Below are 15576 nucleotides of genomic sequence, written 5' to 3' on the forward strand. Positions count from 1 at the left end.
GTGTGTGTGTGTGTGTGTTGTATTTAGAAGTCATGTTTCAGGAAATAGAAGCACTGGTGTTCTGTTGCAGCTACATGCCACCTAATCCTAATTTCAGATCACTTTAATTAATAAATTCTCACTCTCTGGTTTAAGTAAATATTCCTCTTATTCACCATTTTCCTGTTTGGGGATACATATGCAAATACTGGGAAACATTGTCATATTCCTATGACCTCTGTTAATTTTGAGTCTGTATTTCTACTCTTTAATTCAAATAAGCAGTTTGGAGGCAGAGATACGTATGCCACGATGACTCCAAAATACTGAGTCCCTTCATTTACTCTGGTGTGATAATATGCCCAAACCTCATATTTAAAAAAATCTGGAAATTTTGGGCCAGTGACTGTGGGCAAAATAAACGAATTGAGTATCTTGACTCTGGATGTTTTGGCAAACATTTGGGCTTAAAAAATTTCTTTTATTTATGTATTTATTGAGGTGAGTTTTGTTCTTGTTGTCCAAGCTGGAGTGCAATGGCACGATCTCAGCTCACTGCAACCTCCACCTCCTGGGTTCAAGCAATTCTCCTGCCTCAGCCTCCTGAGTAGCTGGGATTACAGGTGCTACAGGCATGCTCCACCATCCCCAGCTAATTTTTTGGTAAATTTTTTTTAGTAGAAATGAGGTTTCACCATGTTAGCCAGGCTGGTCTCAAACTCCTGACCTCAGGCGATCCACCCACCATGGCATCCCAAAGGGCTGGGATTGCAGGCGTGAGCCACCGCACCTGGCCCAAAAAGTTTCTTGCTAAATTCCAAATTGATAAACAGAAATGGACTTAGTGGAGAAATGGAGGCTGAGAAAGAAAGAATGATCAACAGATTAATTAACCTAATATGCCTCCAGGCTGTTGCCTCTTTATACTCTCTTATATAACGGAATCAATTTCTGCGTTCACATTAGTCTGATTATAATTGTGTTCTTACTTTCTTTGTAGTTTCCCTGCTCCTCCTAAACAATTGGGTGAGTAATAAAAACTAATTGTATGTTCTGTATCTTTATTTCTTGCAGTGTGGTAGTGGGAAAGCGTTGGATATAGTCACAGTATGTGCATTAAAGTCCTGACTCTGAAAATAATAAATTGTGTAACCTCAAGCAAGTAACTTCGCCTTGAGTGGCCACAGTTGCTCAATGATAAAATAACAAGATGAGAAAAATAAAAAAGACTGATAGTTTTTGTTTTTCCTTTTTTCTTCTTTCACCTCTACCTAGAAAAATAAGACTGACAGTTTTTAAACTGTTCTCCCAGGAGCAGAAGTGGCAAATAGTGGCTCCTATGGAGTTAGGGATAAGTGGGAAGGGAAGGACACCAACTTTCCCTATGTCCGCCCGCCCCAGCTCAGTCCAAACTTGATACATGAGACTTCTGCATAAGGATAGTTAACCCACGCCAGATTATATGCCAGTAAGGGACTCTTCTAAATCTAATTTCTTCGGATATTTAAATGGATAGTTTATATTGCGTTTGGAAAATGTGAAATATAACTGTTTCCTTATACAATTTCAATCAGTTATTATTTTTTCATCCCTTCTGAGACAGATCTTTAGATGTTTTTAAAATTTACTTTGAACAAAGTAAAATCTTGTCTCAAGAATATTCAGGGGCTTTCAAAAAGTTTACTTATTTTAACCTATGAGTATATTAAAAGAGCAAACCAACACAGCGGTAATCTCTTCTTCTAGACCCTTTATCTGATATTAGAACTTTCTTTTCAGTTATCAATTTGAAAATATGTAAGAGACCAAATCAAACTGGTCAGTGCCTGATAATAAACTTGTATTCTAGTCTATAATATTTTAAAAGTATTCAAAAAAGTTAATGCCACAAAAAGTAGGTATAAAATGGAACAAATGTAATCAATTCTGTAAAAAATAAAGTTTTGTTAGAATTGCCTGTTGTTCTTAATGTGGACTCAGGGAGAGGAGCATCACACACTGGGGACAGTTGCAGGGGTAGGGGAGAGACAGCAGAGGGTGGGGAGGGATAACATGGGGAGAAATGACAGATATACTATGCACCTAAAGTAAAATAAATAAATTTAAATTAAAAACAAAAAAAGAATTGCTTGTTGTTCTTAAATGTGTTTTAAATGCATGTGCACAGAGTAATAACTTTGACCTTTCTAGATGATATTTTTTAAAGCATTTATTTTTCATGCAGCTGAGCAAGTTTTATCCTGTTAAGTTAGTTAACCTGAATACACACACAAGGGAGGGAGATATGGGGGTGGAATTTATAAAGGAAATCAATTATTTGCCACTACCAGAGAACATTTAAACTCTTTATGGTAACGACTCCTTAAAATATTTGCAATTTCTTCGATTCAATCTCTTCAGCTTCATTGACTGTAGAGCAATTGATATGTACAGAGGGGAAGCATTCTTCCTGACTTTACTAATAAGAAGCCTTGAAGGAAGAAACAGCTCTAATGATTGGAAAAGCCATTGAACCAGTTAAGGTCATGACAATTTTTCTGCCAATACTGTTTCTCAATACCTGTTTGTATCAGAAGTATTTAATTAAAAGAAATAATCTTTCCATTTAAAGGCAGTGCCACTCCTAATATCACTGTAAGGTAAAAGGTAATGGAAAACAGATCAGTGAGAGGAAGGAAAGAAGGAAGGAAGGGGAAGGATATTTAAATAGGATGATATATATTATCACAGCCCCCTAAATCTTACAAGAATCACAATTCATATCTCTACTTCATCCTGCCAATGACCAGTAATATTGATTTATTTATCAGCAATTTGCAACTCCTGCCTTTCATTGCACTTGTAGATCTTCAGATAATCTTAGTCACTGTGCCATGAGTTTTTTTCCGGATAATAATGATTATCATTACGTCACTGGTTTTTTGAGGATGATTTAATACATACATCCTGGCAATAACAACCTCTCCCCTTTCCGAATCAGACAGCGCTTCCAGGAGAAATGTACCGAGACACTAGGAAAACTTTTTATTGTTCTTGAAGCAATCTTTATATTAAAAACCTCACTGAATGCTCATATCAAAATCTAAACTAACAGTGTTTCGACCTTTGATATTCTGCCTTTTGTTAGACATGGGAGATGAAGTTTACGATGATGTGGATACCTCTGATTTCCCTGTTCCATCAGCAGAGATGAGGTAATTAAAATGCTTTCATTACAATGAAGTAATGAAAATGAGATTACTCAAGAAAATTCAACTGAAATAAAAACCCAGTGGGATGTGTGTCTACTGTGTGCGATGACGTTGGCTCTGGCCTCGTCTCCAAAGCTGTTTTCTTCCCATCTCAGCTCTACCCTCTCTGCTAGGGTTGTGAGTAGATAGCCCCAGTTCTTTGCCCCCACCTCCATCTCTTCCTTCCCTCCTTTTCTTCCATCCCCCTGGTTCTGTCCCTTGTTTCCTGGTTAGCCTTGGGCCTGTGACTCACTGATGTCTGGTTCATTTATTCATTTATTCACTGGGAAAATATGTTTAAGATCTTGGTCACAACCAGTCTCACAGATTCTTCTTCTCTCTTTGTTTTTACTGTTTTCCCCAAACCATTTTTTTCTTGATTATACTTCTTAGTTTACATCTCAGCAGTCACCCATCTTTTTTAAACCACCTCTGTCTTCTACGGGATAGTTTCCTTTATGAAAAAAAGAAAAAAAAGATTCATTTTTTAAAGGGACCTTTAGGTAGGTTGCATTCAAGTCTTCAAAAACTACTTTTAGCCTAAAATTGTGTAAAATCAGTTAAGATTAAGTAATACAAAAATAATACCTTTTGGAATTGTTTTTGAAATATAAAATAACATGGTGGGATGCCTTCTCATAATCCAATAAATACATCAAATGATTTGATACATACTGGGTATAAAAGCAAGAGCACCTATATAGCTTTTTCAAGAAAAGATGACTCAAAAGATCTTGTGTTTGATTAAAGGATTAAAGTAACATAAATGGAATGCAGTAAGTGGTGTCTTCTGAGCTGTACTGGTAAAAATGCATGAGTAAACATTAAGTATTTATTTATTTTTTTAACCAACATTTTTAAACTAATTTTATTGGACTACAGAGAGTATCAAGATCAAAGACTCTGAAGGAAAAATATGTCATCATTCATATATGAAGATCAAGTTCTACTGGCAAAACAAATAAGAAGGATGAAAGGAGAATTATTGCCCTGTTTTCAATTCTTCATGAAACAAAAATCTAATCTTCAGTAATGTGTTCAAGTTTTAATATTTCTTACCACTGGCATTTCAGTCCTTGACAGTTGTTAATGCATTTTTTCACTTTACATTACTGTAGAAATGGCATCACATTCTATAAAATGCCTCTCCAGGAACCCAGAGTCACACACTAGCCGTATTCTTCAAACAAAATAAACCCCAGCTGACTAAGCTTTATGTGATATGGACAATTTTCTTCCCCTTTTTGCTTATTTTCAGAATTTAAAGCAAGTTTATATTCTCTAATGTCATATTCTATTTTTAAATAAATTTCAATAAATTTTTAAAAGATAGCTTTTAGGGGATGTCTAACTTTCATGTATATTCTGATTGCCCCAGAGAGCTAATCTGGGGCAGTAATTTCACAAATGCCCAGACTACCATAGGCAGGCAGTACTGAGGGCAGACACGAAACCTAAGATAGATATTGTACTAATTCTTCCCACAGTGAATAAACTAAATGCTAAGATTCCAAAATTGAGAATTAAACATTTAAAATAAATTGGTTACAAACAAAACTTTATCTCAGATCATCTAAATAGAAATTTTTATATTCTAATTTTTAAAATGCTCACTGAAGAAATCTACAGCCCCTCCCTACCATCCATAATTTAACCCTAGTGAATGGTTATCAATCTTGGTTACAAATTAATGTCACCTGGGAATCTCTTAAAATGTGTCCATCACTACCTGGACCCTAATCAGATTAAATTAAATTTTTAAATTAATTGAAATTAGAATGTCCAAACATTGGGCAAGAGCAGCAGTATGCTTTTTATTATTATTATACTTTAAGTTCTGGGGTATATGTGCAGAACGTGCAGGTTTGTTACATAGGTATACACGTGCCATGGTGGTTTGCTGCACCCATCAACTCATCATCTACATTAGGTATTCTCCTTATAGTATCCCTCCTCTAACCCCCCACTCCCTGACAGGCCCCAGTGTGTGTGACGTTCCCCTTCCCATGTCCATGTGTTCTCATTGTTCAACTTCCACTTATGAGTGAGAACATGTAGTGTTTGGTTTTCTGTTCTTGTCTTAGTTTGCTGAGAATGATGGTTTCCAGCTTCATCCATGTCCCTGCAAAGGACACGAACTCATCGTTTTTTATAGCTGCATAGTATTCCATGGTGTATATGTGCTATATTTTCTTTATCCAGTCTACCATTGATGGGCATTCAGGTTGGTTCTACGTCTTTGCTATTGTAAACAGTACCACAATAAACATATGTGTACATGTGTCTTTTTAATAGAATGATTTATAATCCTTTGGGTATATACCCAATAATGGGATTGCTGGATCAAATGGTATTTCTGGTTCTAGATCCTTGAGAAAACGCCACACTCTTTCACAATGGTTGAACTCATTTATACTACCACCAACACTGTAAAAGTGTTTCTATTTCTCTACATCCTCTTCAGCATCTGTTGTTTCCTGACTTTTGTTGTTTCCTGACTTTTTAATGATCGCCATTCCAACTGGCATGAGATGTTATGGTTTTGATTTGCATTTCTCTAATGACCAGTGATGGTGAGCTTTTCTTCATGTTTGTTGGTCACATACATTTCTTCTTTTGAGATGTGTCTGTTCATATCCCTCACTCACTTTTTGATGGGGTTGTTTGTTTTTTTCTTGTATATTTGTTTAAGTTATTTGTAGATTCTGGATAGTAGCTTTTTTTCAAATGTACAGATTACAAAAATTTTCTCCCATTCTGTAGGTTGCCTGTTCACTCCGATGATAGTTTCTATTGTTGTGCAGAAGCTCTGTAGTTTAATTAGATCCCATTTGTCAATTCTGGCTTTTGTTGCCATTGCTTTTGGTGTTTTAGTAGTAAAGTCTTTGCCCATGCCTATGTCCTGAATGGTATTGCCTAGGTTTTCTTCTAGGGTTTTTTGGTTTTAGGTCTTACGTTTAAGTCTTTAATCCATCTTGAGTTAATTTTTGTATAAGGTGTAAGGAAGGGGTTCAGTTTCAGTTTTCTGCATATGGCTAGCCAGTTTTCCCCACACCATTTATTAAATAGGAAATCCTTTCCCCATTGCTTGTTTTTGTCAGGTTTGCCAAATATCAGATGGTTGTAGATGTGTGGCATTATTTCTGAGGCCTCTGTTCTGTTCCACTGGTCCCTATCTCTGTTTTGGTGCCAGTACCATGCTGTTTTGATTACTGTAGCCTTGTGTATAGTTTGAAGTCAGGTAGCATGATGCCTCTAGCTTTGTTCTTTTTGCTTAGGATTGTCTTGGCTATACAGGCTTTTTTTTTGTTCTATATGAAATTTAAAGTAGTTTTTTTTGTAATTCTGGGAAGAAAAGTCAATGGTAACTTGATGAGGATAGCATTGAATCTATAAATTACTTTGAGCAGTATGGCCATTTTCATGATATTGATTCTTCATATTCATGAGCATGGAATGTTTTTCCATTTGTTTGTGTCCTCTCTTATTTCCTTGAGTAGTGGTTCATAGTTCTCCTTGAAGGGGTCCTTCACATCCCTTTAAGTTGTATTCCTAGGTATTTTATTCTCTTTGTAGCAATTGTGAATGGGAGTTCAGTCATGATTTGGCTAGTAGTATGTGCCAAAAACTTCCCAGGTGATCCTGTGTGTGGATAGGCTAGCAAATCACTGTTTTAGAATTGTTCACTTATATTGTGGTAATTGGCTTCAGACCAATTGTTATCTACAAAATATAGTGGATTTCTATACCTAGATCCTAGGGGTTTTTTTAAAATTAAGTTCATTAATTGATCCAAACACTCAGGATGTGCTTATCTTTCTTACTTTCTCTCTCCATTCCCCCCCTTTCACAAACACACACACACACACACACACACACACAGTTGATAAAGTGATGAAGTAAAAGATCAATAATAGCCATCTTTTTAAAGAAGTTTCTCTTATAATATCTAAAATCTTAACTTTTACCTAAGATTTTTTTAGTAACCAAAACTCTGGATACATTTTAAGTAGATGTGAACAAAATAACATATAAATGTTGTAAATCAAAAAAATTGATATTTTTTGAAGTCTCCTTTAAAAAAAAAAGCCTTTCTTATGACATTGACAAAGCTACTTAAGTATCTAGAAAGCGTTGAAAATATAGGGAGGTTTAAGAATAGGTTAAATTGTATGAAACTGCTGACATGCAACCATGCTTAAACAATGACTCAGTGATTTTATATGGTTCAGATGAGAAGGAATCTAATCTCTCACTTCCATTTTAATTTTCATAATCTATATTTGCTTGAGGAAACCCTGCTATATTATGAAATTATAGTGACATTTGTTATAATGACAGTTACTGAATTTCTAACAGAAAGAATTAACTGAAACAAAAAGTTGAAAATATAATGTCATGAATTTTCTCTGTTATGGACTATTCTTTTTATATTTTCTAAACAAAGTGTTGTTTTATGTGTGTTCTGCCATCCTAGTCAAGGACCTAATATTGGAAAAGCTAAGGCAGAAGAAAAGGACCTTAAGAAGCTAAAAAAGCTGGAAAAAGAAGAAAAAGACTTCAGGAAAAAATTTAAAGTATGTCATATCTAAATATTATGTAAAGTACAAAGCACTATTGAAAAATCTGATGATTTTTAAGTGTCAAAATGCACACTTTAAAATATAATTATCAATATTACAGTTAGCCATTATAACTCTTTTACTTTGTACAAAATTTATTTTAGATTTAAATTTATTTTTATAAAAGATTAAGCAAACTATAATACAGGCACAGTATTCATATTGTGATAGTCATCTAAATTAAGCTGTTCTTTGAACCTTAATAAGAAGGTACTAAAAATAGTTGTTATATTAGGTATGTGAGGTTGTGAATGATGTATGTCCCTCAAAATTTTCTTTAATAATGTTACATTATATTTAGAAAACACTGAATTATTTCTTTAGCAAATACCTATTTAATAAATCTGTCAGTACATAAGTTGTTTTAATAATGCACATAAACCAATAAGTTAAATATTGTTCTTTTTTTTTTTAGTATGATGGTGAAATTAGAGTTCTATATTTAACTAAAGTTACATCTTCCATAACTTCTAAAAAGTGGGGAACCAGAGATCTGCAGGTGAAACCTGGTGACTCTCTAGAAGTTATACAAAACACAGATGATACAAAAGTTCTCTGCAGAAATGAAGAAGGGAAATGTAAGTCACTACTTGTACTATAATATATATATGTCACTCCAGAATTTAACAACCAAACAAATTTTAGTGACTACTCTGTGTTTACTCTTTATCTTTTTGCTTTATCCTTTGTAAATTTTGGCAAATATTAAAAAGTTGATCATTTTGCTGTACTGAAATCAATATATTTTAATTTCTTTTCATTTACTATCTATATACCCTGGTGTCAAAGATAATGCCAAATTACTGCTTCTCAAAATGCAGTCCTATAGACCATCAGCATCAGAAAGCCCTTGTGTGCTTATCAAAATCGCAGTTTCCTGGACCCACCCTTGACTTGCTGAATCATGAGTTCTAGAAATTAGGTAAAAACAGTGATCATAACTTCTTCTCTAGCTTGTTCATGTGTCTGACACTAAAGTGAAAACTGCTGTGCTAAAGTAGACAGTGTCTCTTGCTCTGGCTTGGTTGTAAAATTGTGTTGAATTTCGAATTATATAGAATTGTATAGAATTCTGTTGCAAATTCACTTGTTTTCATTTCCTATTTGAACACACTTAGTGCAACATAATATTCCAAATAAATCCAAAAAAGCTCCCATCTCCTTTGACTTTATCAGGTATTAAAGCTGACAGATGGGGGCCAGGTGTGGTGGCTCTTGCCGGTAATCCCAGCACCTTGGGAGGCTATAGCAGGATGATTGCTTGAGCTCGGGAGTTTGAGACCAGCCTGGGCAACATAGCGAGAGGTAGACTTTACTAAAAATCAAAGAGAAATTAGACAGATGTAGTGGTGTGCGCCTGTAGTCCCAGCTACTTGGGAGGCTAAGGCAGAAAAAAAATCACTTGAACTGAGGAGTTCCAAGATGCAGTGAACCATGATCACACTGCTACACTCCAGCTGGGGCAACAGAGTGAGACCCTGACTCAAGAAACAAACAAACAAAAAAAATGGAAAATAAAAGAAAGCTGACAGATGGAAATATTTCTGTGAAATTTCAAAAGAAAGCTTATTTAAAGTCAAGAGAAGAGTAATTCAAAATTATGTTGTCTTTTATTTGAAATTGGATAGCCACCACAGCTGCCCCATATCAGCTTGGTCAATCTGCATGGAAAACATGGACTCTGAGTTTAATTTTAATGGGAGGAAGGTGACTCAGAGACAGGAATTGAAATGGAGTTTCAAGAATAAAACACAGTGACTCAAGGGTGGAGGAAATGGATGTAAAGTTTATCATGGAGGAGGTGTGGTTGGCTTTTCAAAGGAAAATGAGGAATGTGGGTATGAAAGATAAAGGGCAAGGGCAGTGTAATATTAAGATTATAAGTTCACTGATGATAATGTGTAGAAAGATCCCCAGGAAACAAAGAAAACCCCCATTCAGACGAGGATTTGCAAGGGTTTACCTTAAGGAATAGCCGTAAGTGCAAACAGAACTATAAGCATCAAAAGCTCATCAAAAAATTTTTTAAAGTTTGAAGATTTTTAAATTATTAAATGTTATGATGAATCTACAAATTGAATATTCTAAATAATAATTATGATAATAATGTGCTGAATCTCTCATGACATATGGTAGATAAAGTAAGAAAGCTATTTAATTTGGGGTAGGATTTATAGCCATGTTATAAAAATTATAGAAATAAGAGAAACCAAACTAAAAGAAATTAAATACTAAAATAGAAATCAGGCTCAAAAGGATGTTGACTCTAAATGATACGTTTTCTGTCCTCTACTTTGCAAATAATTTCACATTTTTTACAACAGAGAATTGTTGTAGTATTAGTCATATAGACCTCTCTCCAGAGCACAAGCTGAAGCTTGTACATATCTTGGCACCTACTATACCAAGAGGTAGGTATAGTGACCTAAGTTTTCTATCTTTAGCAGCAAATCTTATCTAAAGCAATGCTCCTCCAACTTTGAAGTGCATACACATCAATGGGGATCTTGAAAATGCAGAAGTGAAGTCTGGCATTCTTTTTTTGTTTGCTTATTTTTTCCACCTTACATTTGTAAAAATGGCATGACATTCTACAGTTAAGTTCCCAGGTAATTGATGCTGCTGGTCCTTGGATCAGCATGGATCTTCACAGATCCTGAGTAACAAGGATGTGATGATCTCATCAACAAACATGAATGGATATAGATGGACAGGAATAGTTATGGAATCAGTAAGATAAATTCAGAGAAGAGACTCCTATCTTCTAGGAACCAGCGGACCTTAAGAATAAGTAGCCATTCAGAATAACTGCATAATCTACTATCATTTTCTATTGGAACATCAATAATTCTAAGTACTATTACAAATACTAGAGCTCTCCTGTCCTCTTACAATGTGTCATCTTCTAAGAATAAGAGGTGAAATATTTCATAAACTTCTGATAGATTATAATCAAGAGTTTCATGTAAATATCTTTTTTCTTTCTGCTGCAGTACCAATGTACTTTACAGTTTCCCAGTTCATCATGAACTAACTAAATTCTTAGATGGCTTTGGGGTACATCTCAGACAGGATGGAAACCACATGATTATATGGCAGCACCTACCTGTTGCTTTTTATGTAAAGACTTCCTTTGGGCTGGATTTTGTCTTAGATTGGCTTCCCCATAAAGGGAGTGATTCTGGAAAAATGCCAGTGGCAAGTGGAGAAATGAGATAGGGAAGCGAAGGCAGCCAATAAAATCTCACAGTCAAAAAAGTTACCACTTGGGTTATTGGAGCCTGATCCTGCTCTAGACCCCTGAGTGTCAGTGTTATCCCATCCAGTGGGAAACAAATTGGGGTATTTTTACACCAACTCCTGTCCTTCAGGAGCTGAAGCCTATTCCTGGGTAGGTATGGAGGAATTCAGGATACTCAGTAAGCTGACAGAGAGTTCCAGAAGCCAGAGAAAAGCCATAAGTGAAAAAATTTTTAAATGTAATTACTGTCAGTTGGACCTGCAAGTACCCACGTGGTAAGGGTGCGGGTGTAAAAGAGAGGCACTAGGAGCATCAGTTACTGGCTTTCAGGTTAAGTATTATTCCAAGATTTAATCACCTTATCTGCTTAATTTCATTTGTGTTTTTCCTAACCTCCTGCCTTTCTTAATTTTTACAAACCTGCCTGCTCCTTCCACGGACTGGGTCCTTGACATTCTTAATTTTTAAAAACAGTTGCTTCATTCTTCGCACACCTCTATAAGATTATTGCAGGGTTTTAACCCTCCCTGTCCTAGATGATTGCAATAGCCTTTCTAATGACATGTCTATCTTTGCCCTTATATTCAGAATCCACTTCCGCACAATGTTACCCAAATATTATTTTTTTTAAATATAGCATTTAAGCTAGCACATAAAACTCTTTATGATCTAGCCTTACCCTCACCCACTGCTATTTTCCATCTACAACTGACACTTCGGAAATACAAACTATTTACTTGTCATTCCCTGAATAAATTAGGTGTTTTGGCTGGGCATGGTATCTCACACCTGTAATCCTAGCATTTTGGGAGGCTGAGGTGGGCAAATCACTTTTAGTCAGGAGTTTGAGACCAGCCTGGCCAACATGGCGAAACCCCATCTCTACTAAAAGTACAAAAGTTAGCTGAGCATGGTAGCATACGCCTGTCATCCCAGCTACTCAGGAGGCTAAGGCAGGAGAATCACTTGAACCAAGAAGGCAGAGGTTGCAGTGAGCCGAGGTTGCGCTGCTGCACTCCAGCCTGGTGGTAGAGCGAGACTCGGTCTCAAAAAAAAAATTCTGTATTTCATCCTACTATGCTATTTTATTCAACTTGGAATGCCTGTGATTCTCTATTAAAAACAACTTAGTTGTCATCTAAAATTAGAAGCACCTCCAGTCCCTATGCCCAGCCACATCATCACAATTCATCTCTCCCCAACTCTACCATATTTCTTTTGGGGCTGTCATTGTCATTATTGTTTTACCAATCTATTACTCTTATTAGACTCCAAGCTTCAGAGTCACTTCAATGAAATATTCTCAACATTGTATTGTCAACACATTACACAGTGCCTTGCACCTTGCACAGGGTTTGCTGGATTGAATGAAAAATTTGGAAATTGCCTTTGCATTTGTAATCCAGCACCACGGTGAAACTAACATTATCCTTAGCCTCCATTCTTCTTTAATCCATCAAAAAAGAAAAGCATAGCTTACTTCAACCTGAAGTGCATAATGATAGCAATTAAAGACTAAAGCATGAACACCAATTCCTTACCACTACAGAGTGGGGCATAAGCCACTTTTACAGGCATTATCACATTCAATCAAGTCTCACCCACTGACTTGCGTGGGTGTTGACATCTTAACTATAAATTTCTGGCACATTTCCAAATGTTTAGAATTTCTCGCTAATATGTATGCATATTCCACAACTCTATGTCTCATAAGCTGTGAGTTTTCCCACCTCCTGTCACTGAAAAAAAATTTCTACAAAAAATGTAGAATGAGACACTTTTTGTCTGAGTTATTTGTGGCCAAAACAATTTCCATTTTCTTTCGGCATCAAAGACCAAGGGATTTTAAAGGTGCTTTTGATCTTCCCAAATCTAATTGATCATTTTTTAAACTTGCATAATTTTTTTTTTCAATTTTAAAACAACACATGCCCACTGAAGGAAAATTTTTAAAATTTAGAAAGTTAAAATGTCATCCAAATATGAAGCTGCAGAAATAACAATAGAGACAGAGAAGAGGGGAAGAGTGACCATTTTTATAAAACTAGGATAATAATGTATATTCAGTATTATACACAACACTTTGTTTTTTCTTTTTATTATATTATGAGCATTTTGCATTGAAATTGGACATTGTTCCACTTGCCTAGGTAAATCTGTACCATATGATTTTATTATTTTTAAACTGCGTGAGACCAAATTGAGCACATTTAACTTTATTTCTGGATTTACTCACAACAAATAAAATAATGATGAAATATGATGTTGTCATTTTTATTAAGTAAAAATTTGAGAATATTAGAATGAAGGAAATTTCCACTTTTCCAAAGATTGTTTTCTATTTCCTTGGTTAATCTATATTCACAATACCCTTCTAAAAGGTAGTCATTAGTCCTGAGACACATCTGCACTGTAGCAAGCAAATGTTTGGGGAAGAAATTAACTGGCACATGTGCGGGGTAAGTGTTATTTTCCCCAACTAGCTCTACCCCACCACACATTTCACAACATTTGTTTCAAGCCATTATGTTCTGCTGTATGAATCTGAGGTTTCCAAATAATAATTTCATATAATATATGAGAATCCCTGCTGTGCCAGCACTCACAATATCACAGGGCTAAACGTAGCCACCATGCTACATGGTACACACCATGAGATTTTTGTTGTTGTTTATTTCATGTGTTTATATTTTTCACTAATATTCCCTGTAATAAATGTACACATGTAACATGAACGAAGAGATTTTCCTACTGCAAAAAAGATATATATTTCTTTTCACCATGGCATTTGTATGCCCATGTAACAATACTGCACAATCTGCACATGTACCCCAGGACTTAAAATATAATTAAAAAAAGAAAAAAAGAATGTACAGAAAAAATAAAATAAAAGTACTGATCAAAGTAAATATATGTATATACACACATATATACATATATCTCTAGGACCGATAATGGAGAGATTATATAAAATTTTATGGTAAGTCACTTATTTTGACGCTGTCATAAATCATGCTTTTAATAGAATGAAGTTTTAGCTGAGTTTTTTAAAGGTACCAGACAGCAAAGCCTGTACTGTATTAAACGTCATTTACCTTGTAAAAAGCTACATAATAGTGATTTTTTTTAGCTAACAAGCCCCATGTTATCACATCGTTTCTGCAGCACAGTACCATCTCACGTTCTGTCTCCCTAATACATTTTTCATAAATATTCTCAATTATTGATGTTTATGTATTTCACACACACACACAATAGCAATAAAGTGTTCAACACAGGAGAAGGCTGTTCCTTAGAACTTGTGAACACACAGATACAGGAGGGAATGAAAATACAGGTTCAGAATCTAAGAAATATGTTTTTTAGAAGTAGTTTGTAAAGTTGAGGTATTAAGCTGTATATCATGAATGATTAGCTTTGGTCATGTAAAGGACTGTTTTAGCTCTCTTTACATTTAGTGTTTTATCCAAGCCTGCAAAATTGTAGCATAAATGAGTTTTTAAAAATAGATTACCTAAAAGCATAAGCAAATAAAAATCTTTAATTTCTAAAATGGTGATTACATTCTCTGTTTTGAACTTTACGCTTGATGCCAGAATAGCTTCAGTCTCTAACAACTGTTTATAATTCTTATATATTTCTCTAATTTATCTTCCAATTTCATCTCAGAGACTTTATGAAGTCCTAACAAATCATATGAGATTGATTTGTTATTAGAAACTTCAGTTCATATAACTGAAAGTACTGTATTAGAAACTTCAGTTCATATACATCAGTTTTAAATTATTAACATCAACATGAGTATGTAATGGGAACATTTACTATTGTGTTATTTTCCAATTTGTTTTAGCAAAAAATCCAAAATGAAAGCAGAACCCCCAATTTTAACTGATAAAAAAGTATGTGGCTATTACTATTTGTAGAAAACTGTTCAAATTTTAGTGTAGCTGTAAGTATAGATACAGATAGTAGTTATTTCAGGTATGAGGACCCTGATATAAAAATCCACAAATTGTTCTAAAAGCTTGTTATTTGCACCGATTTTTGTCTTTTGAGAGACACATGTTGAATTGAATTTGTTGGACATGAGCTTATCCCTTTTTTAAAAGTTATATTAAATTATTATGTATACCTTGTTTAAAAAGGAAGTCTGTTAATATGAAATGAACTGTGATATCGAAGCCTACCCACAGACTATAGATATTAATTGTAGATGGTCTTACATTAATACTTTTTGCTACCTTTGTATTAATTGAACTAAAAAGGAAGGTACAACATGTTCTGTTTTTTTATACTCCAAGTAATATATTATGTTATTGTGCTTTTATTTTCTTGACAGTTTTTTCATTACTTTCCTACTACAAGAATTCAAAGGTAGCTTTGATTCTTTCTATTTCCAATATGATACGTATAAATAGTTTTTATTAAAAAGTGGTGAACTTCTCGATAAAATATTTTAGTGGAGTTTTTTTTTTTTTTTTTTTTTTTTTTTTTTTTTTTTTTT

General features: G+C 34.6%; 1 protein-coding gene across 10 annotated transcripts in view; it reads left to right on the forward strand.

Moving 5' to 3' along the window:
• Positions 1-15576, forward strand: part of FYB1 (FYN binding protein 1) — a 172777-nt gene that overhangs the window by 152002 nt on the left and 5199 nt on the right. For 7 of the 10 annotated variants that reach the window (XM_032278892.1, XM_032278894.1, XM_032278893.1 and 4 more), the window contains 4 exons: positions 980-1005; positions 3107-3173; positions 7687-7786; positions 8247-8409. In XM_032278892.1, the coding sequence (XP_032134783.1) occupies positions 980-1005; positions 3107-3173; positions 7687-7786; positions 8247-8409 (356 nt within the window). Of the gene's footprint in view, positions 1-979; positions 1006-3106; positions 3174-4091; positions 5260-7686; positions 7787-8246; positions 8410-11202; positions 11311-15576 lie in introns of those variants that run through there. The other 3 variants (XM_032278897.1, XM_032278898.1, XR_004269286.1) reach the window with 2 other exon arrangements.

Source organism: Sapajus apella, unplaced genomic scaffold (assembly GCF_009761245.1).
Source record: "Sapajus apella isolate SASKATOON/1434 unplaced genomic scaffold, GSC_monkey_1.0 scaffold11, whole genome shotgun sequence".
In the NCBI taxonomy this organism is placed as follows: domain Eukaryota; kingdom Metazoa; phylum Chordata; class Mammalia; order Primates; family Cebidae; genus Sapajus; species Sapajus apella.